General features: G+C 32.0%; 1 protein-coding gene across 1 annotated transcript in view; it reads right to left on the reverse strand.

Moving 5' to 3' along the window:
• Nucleotides 1–6,081, reverse strand: part of LOC132729122 (general transcription factor 3C polypeptide 1-like) — a 38,960-nt gene extending 32,879 nt beyond the window's left edge. The window contains exons 1-5 of the mRNA XM_060714864.1: nt 5,938–6,081; nt 5,135–5,233; nt 3,899–4,041; nt 1,153–1,278; nt 403–523 (exon numbers count right to left, since the gene is read on the reverse strand). Of these exons, the coding sequence (XP_060570847.1) occupies nt 403–523; nt 1,153–1,278; nt 3,899–4,041; nt 5,135–5,233; nt 5,938–6,066 (618 nt within the window). The 5' untranslated portion in view covers nt 6,067–6,081. The remainder of the gene's footprint in view (nt 1–402; nt 524–1,152; nt 1,279–3,898; nt 4,042–5,134; nt 5,234–5,937) is intronic.
• Between the last annotated feature and the right edge of the window lie 686 nt (nt 6,082–6,767).

Genomic DNA, 6,767 nt, shown 5'->3' on the forward strand with positions numbered 1-6,767 from the left:
TTGCCTTAAAAAAATGGGGGGGGCTTTTGTCCTATGTGTAAATTTCATGGGGGGGCTTTTGTCCACCTTGTCATTTTTAGATGGGGGGGCTTTCGTCCAGGGGGGCTTTTGTCCGTATCCCTTCTGGAACATTTTATTCTGTTTACGTACAATATTCATGAGTACTGAATAACAGAGACAATGTAATATACAACTCTTTTGAGAATCAACTGTAAGATTATGGAACCAATAAATTTTACCTGTTGATATATTTTATAAAAATATTTCAAAAGATAAAGCTTTATACCCTTTCGAAGTTTGAAAATTTCCATTTCTCATTTCTTACCACTGCTATATGGAGGCTCTAGATTGTTAATAACATTAAACACCCCTGATATCTTAATTAAATCATTTTAACTTCACCTGTTTTTTGAAGACTTTCAAAGGTTTTAACTTCTTTAACATATAAAAAATAGTCTTCGGTGATTCTTTAAAATCTTGTAAACTTAGTTTCCCAGTAGATGCTTCCCCACTGTAGCGAGTTCTGTAACAAAAAGATACATTTAGATATATTTATCAATCTTTTTTCTTTCAATCAAAACTTATTAGATAAATACACAAGCATTTAAGAATTGTCTTAAAAACCAAGCATAACTATTAAGTTAAATGTAGAAAATAAAGTCCAACAAAGAATTGGATGACAATATAGGGCAGTATGAAATTTTTACAGACACTAAAGTAATATCGATGCAAGGTATGTACTCAAGCAAGAGCTGTTTATTTAACACTTTCCATGCTTAAAAATCTTAAATGGACTTGTCCGTCTTTCAATCCAGAAACAACCATTCAGGTAAATTTGTTCAAAATATACCAAAATAAACACTAACTGAAAAGCAAACAGTGTAGACCATGATCAGATTGTCAAATGTGCAGGGTGGAGGCCGATGTTGGTCCACACTGGACACATGGCTATAATCTGTTGCTGCCAACTGGCTTATATTAAAGTAACCCATAATAAAATTATCAATTTGTTTAATACAAAGTATCTATAATAAATTGGATATCTGATAAGCAAGATATAAACAATGTTTACAATAACCATAGTCATATAACCTGTCATATTTTTATATAATTATGTTACATTCTAGGTTTTACTTTACATATCTCCTTTACCTCCCAATTCTCTCTAGTAAACAAAAACTGAAGACATCAAATTGGAAGTCAGGATCATTTTCTGCTCCTACTATAGTCTCTTGCCTTATTGCCTGAGAGGCAACCATAACCAACATGTTTCCATACCTAAATGACAAACATGCCTCAATAAAAATAATCATAATTCCTGTTTCTGGTTTAATAAAAATACACATTTATCTTACTTAAAGATATACTATGCTCAAATTTGATATAAGAAAATAGAGCAATAATTGCAGAGACATAGATAACAGAGATAGGCAATTAACTTCATAGCCAGTTAAAATATCACGCGTGCTTGCTAAACTTGTAGCAAGTAAAACTTATTAACAGTAAATTAATACATTTTCTGAAAGCTTATGCATTTGACTCTGGCTGCAGGTAAAAACCTTTATTGTTCCCATTTTAATAAATGATGCATCAATTTTTAAAGAGACCTACATATTGATTTTGTTACAAAACTATTCATATGACGAACAAACTGGCTCAGTGAGTATGTTCTGCTATGTTTTTAAATAATATGCAAGGAAAAGAATCAAACACCTGCTGCTGTCATAGAGGGGGATATCTAGTTCTCAGGTAACTGTTCAAGGGAAATTCGGCAAAGCCTTGTTACTTTCATAAACTATGGAATGCCGGTAGGGACATGCCACTTTGCTTATTTGCCAACTACTTAATTGCTTATTTGGTAATTGCTGATTTGCTTATTTGCTGATTTGCCAATTTGCTTATTTACATAAATTTTTATGCTATTGTCAGGCGACACGTCCGACTCACGAAGTTCTTGTTTGATATAAAATAACAAGTCTTTGTAGACTTTATTTCAAGCTCATGAACCTACATCATGCTATTATGTTTATAAAGTTTTGTTGATTATAACTTGTGACAATTATGATCAATCCATCATTACCTAGAATATAGGTAGAAAGACAGATGGATACATTTTAATCAATTTCGAAAAAAATAAATTTAGTTTCAGAAAGTAGTTGTTTTTTTAATTATCTTGAGTTTCAGTTTTAGCTCCACTATTCAGAGAATAGGGATGCTATTCTACACACCAATGCATTGGTTTTCTTGGTAACTTGTTTTTCTATCATATCTCTGTTACTTTTGCTGATTCATGCATCTTACTGCAACTTTGCATAAACTTTGCGTTACAAGCATGCATACAAAGTACATGAAGAAGCTGTGCCCGTTATATACTGAATGTTAAGGTCACCAATGTATTGTACTGAAAAGCCTTTGTTTTTCTGTCATATCTCTGTTACTATTGCTTATATCTAACTGTAACTTCACATAAGCATTACAAAGGCAGCATGCATACACAATATTCAAAGAGGCTTTGTCCATTATACCCTAGGTCATGATCATGGTCATGGTCACCTGATAGCATGTAAAATGTACAACACGAAGAAATGGAAAAGTGTGACCAAATTTCAAAAACATTGAACCAAAGCAAAATGTTGATGCACACACAGACATAAGTGATCTAAAATCTTACAGAGCTAAAAACGAAGCCTATTGCTTAAGTGCAAAGACAAACACCCGTGTTAAGCATGCACCAAATGTATCATTCGTGATACTATGTGTTCGTACCACTAAAATGAGGCCCTCTGTGACAAATGAGAATAACTGAGAATAACGACATTTTATATGCCATAAAATGAGAAATAGTTTTGTTTTCAAGTTCTTTTATTTTCAATCTTTACCCAATAATTTTCACTTATATATGACTAATCAAGTGTTTATTATGCCATCAATCTCTGACTTAAGCTGCACAAACAGATATATAGCTGCAGCACATTATATATATAAGACACTCTCAAGCACAGATGCTGGCGTGCCAGATCCTGCCCCTAACGTAATACGCGTCTGTAAACACTATATCAAAACTATTTAAGTATTTATTTAAATACGAATTGGACATTTGTTACAACAATTAAACCATTAAGTACTTTATTGAGACTTGGTGGTATATGGTATTTTTTCATACCGGTATATGTAAAAATTGCTTGACAACCAGTTTTAACGATGTCCAATTCGTGTTTAAATATTAAAATATTTTAAATAGAGTGTTTACACAGCCACGTATCATGTTGGGGTACGGGATCTGACCCCCAAGCGTCTGTGTTCTCAAGGACATGTCAGCCATCAGTTGTAGACATATATCTGCTTAGGCATCACTGCAACTAAAATCATTGACCAACAGTATTCTTGGAAAAACACTGAATTTACAAGAATACTGTTGGTAAAAGTTAACAGATCTGGCTCAACTGGTTGTCTGTAGTCAGATTTTCCATATACTTCCGGCACAGTGTAAACTTTTTCTATTGCAAAAAAGCAAATAAGCAATAGGCAAATAAGCAAATACGTAAACCAGCGGTTAACAAATAAGCAAATAAGCAATTGGCAAATAAGCAAATTTGTCGTTAAGCCTATCAGCCATTGGCAAATAAGCAAATCGGCAATTAGCAAATAAGCAATTCAGCAATTGGCAAATAAGCAAATTGGCATGTCCCTACCGGCATTCCATACATAAACAGTTACCCTCTACCTATCTACATCAGTCTGTGCTGACAGCCAGTGTAAGATTTTTATATGATCACTCCGTACTAAAGAGCAACGGTGTGAAAAAAGAAATCTAGCTTATAAAACTACAAATTTTTACAGCACAAAAAATTAATTTAGGAGTAACTAGGAGATAATAAAATGGTTTAGAACAACATACATGTGCATAACTTCAGCAAGATTCTGTTTCTTGTCTCTTATCTCCATGGTTACATTCTCACGTGTGCTGTATGTACTACATGAACCAAACACACCATCTTTATTGATTATGTTGATTGGATAAATATCATCTGGAATATGTTCCTGAAAATTCACAGCAAAATAATTTCATTTCAAGTTTAAAACAACATTACATAAGTTATCTCAAATAAAAACTTTTGTCAAATGTTGTTACACATCCCAAATCAATTTTACTGATCAAATTCAACACCCCTGTTTACTTATTTTGTTTCTATGTTTACAAGTTTAAAGAAAATTCATGTGAATATATATTAACAAGAAATTAATAGATCTTAATAAAACAATAATGGTATGATCACTATTTGTTTTGTAACACTGAACAAAAAACAGTACTCAAGACACAACTTAGTTTCCATGTTTGATCAATCATGTGTATAGTGTAACAGTTATACCTGATGATTCTCAATATGATCATTCATGTTTAACAATTATTCTTACAGTTTCCAGGTTTGATCATTTATGTGTAACAGATAATATACTTACAGTTTTCAGGTTTGATCATTCATGTGTAACAGATAATTCACTTACAGTTTTCAGGTTTGATCATTTATGTGTAACAGATAATTCACTTACAGTTTTCAGGTTTGATCATTTATGTGTAACAGATAATTCACTTACAGTTTCCAGGTTTGATCATTTATGTGTAACAGATAATTCACTTACAGTTTCCAGGTTTGATCATTTATGTGTAACAGATAATTCACTTACAGTTTCCAGGTTTGATCATTTATGTGTAACAGATAATTCACTTACAGTTTCCAGGTTTGATCATTTATGTGTAACAGATAATTCACTTACAGTTTCCAGGTTTGATCATTTATGTGTAACAGATAATTCACTTACAGTTTTCAGGTTTGATCATTTATGTGTAACAGATAATTCACTTACAGTTTCCAGGTTTGATCATTTATGTAAATTACAGTTGCTTGATCATTCATGTGTCAGAGATGTCATCTATGTGTAAGAGTTTCTAGGCCTTGAGATTATAACTTTTTTTTCTGAGTTCAGTGTCAAACCTCAGTATTTTCATTGGTCAGTTATCATTCTGAACATGTTTCTAACCAATCAAATATTTGGGATCAGAGTTTGAGCATAGAAAATTTCTTTACAATCTTGGACTAAGGTTTGCCTATTACAATGTAATGATTATACTTACAGTTTCCAAATACTGCTTGGTTTCTGGGTCTATATAATGGAACTTGTTGTACAGAATAAGATCAGGCCGTGGTTCTCTCAATTTGTAGAATTCAACTCCCTTAAAAATTTAAATAATAACAAATTAATAAACAAGAACTGGATGTTAAACAACATGCTTGGCAATTATTAGTGCTTGATAATTAATCATGTAGGATATTGGGAAAATATTTCTCCAAAGTTAAAGTTTTTAGAAAGATATCTACAATCATGTTCCCGATGTCTAAAAGCGAAACTTCCGTGGTTGTTAAATCTGATAATGTATACAAAATTTTAACCTGAAACTTTTTAAACAATTCAATTTAAACTTCATGCTTAAGATACGGATTTTGAATATTGTACTACAATTATGCTTGAGATATGGATTTTGAACATTGCACTACAATTAATAAGATATCAAGCACCTAAATAGCTGCAAAGATTGTTGAAATATGCAGTAGTGTCTTAATACTTTAAAAGACAGTGTAAATACCAATGTAGCCGACAGAAATAATAAGGAATCTTTTCTGTTTTACTTTAAGTTTAATTAAGAATTTAAGATTGATACAAATGTTTGAATATCTTATTGCTTAAAACAATCATAGGTCAGTATAACATTTGTATTATAAATACTGTAGAGTTGTTAGTTGAAGTATGTTTCAGAATGTTTCAGCGTTGAAATTACAAACAACAATGATGGGAATTACATAAATATCTGCTTTGAAACATACAGTGTTGACTTAATCCCTGCTTTAACCTCCTTACTTTGAGTCTATTATTACATACCTTAAGATCTGTAACACAATTCCACAAGTATGGCTTAGAGTTGTCATCCAAACTAAAGGTAAAATTTGGTCTATCTTTCAATCTTATCCATAGTGTATTGACTGTGATTCCTACAGGAAATAAACACATAGAAAAATTAATTCACAATTTTCATTTTCAAACATAACAATAAATATTGGCATCAAGCTGCAGGAGCTGTAAGCTGTGTAATTTTCTAATCAAAATATCCAGAAGTCTGTAAGTGCCGTGTTACAAAAAGAATGATTTTAATGAAACATGACAGTATGTGCTTATATAGTTTATCAACTAAGGTCTTATGTTTTGATAAAGAGGACAGTCGAGAAAAAAGTGATGAGTTGTTTCCCTTTGTCCACAGACGCAAAGAGCGGAAAGCATGATATTCTTAGAAAATAGGTCTTTTCACTTACAGTTCAACCATAGTATATATATACAGTTACATTCCTCCATTTACGGGGAATCGGTCTATTTAAGACCATACTTGTGGGGTTTATATTTAATGTGGGGCATACATAAGGCCTCGCAACTCTAGCATGTTTAAAATGACGTATGGGGGTGTAGGCTACCCTTCTAAAATAGTGTCTGTAAGCCGGTTTTAATAGTTAATGATATATGCACCACAAATGTATATATTTTTAATGGGGTTTTATGTTTCTTGTCAATATGTTTTCACTTATTGTAAAATTAAATATATAGTTGATATATATAACTTAGTACCCCTTAGTTCTGTTGTTTGGAAATGTTCATTATATGCCTACATAGTGGCATATATAAAAATTGACTGCATGAAATAATGCCACTCAAGTCGGTGT

Source organism: Ruditapes philippinarum, unplaced genomic scaffold (assembly GCF_026571515.1).
Source record: "Ruditapes philippinarum isolate M1 unplaced genomic scaffold, ASM2657151v2 ctg3616_1_1_1_1, whole genome shotgun sequence".
NCBI lineage: Eukaryota > Metazoa > Mollusca > Bivalvia > Venerida > Veneridae > Ruditapes > Ruditapes philippinarum.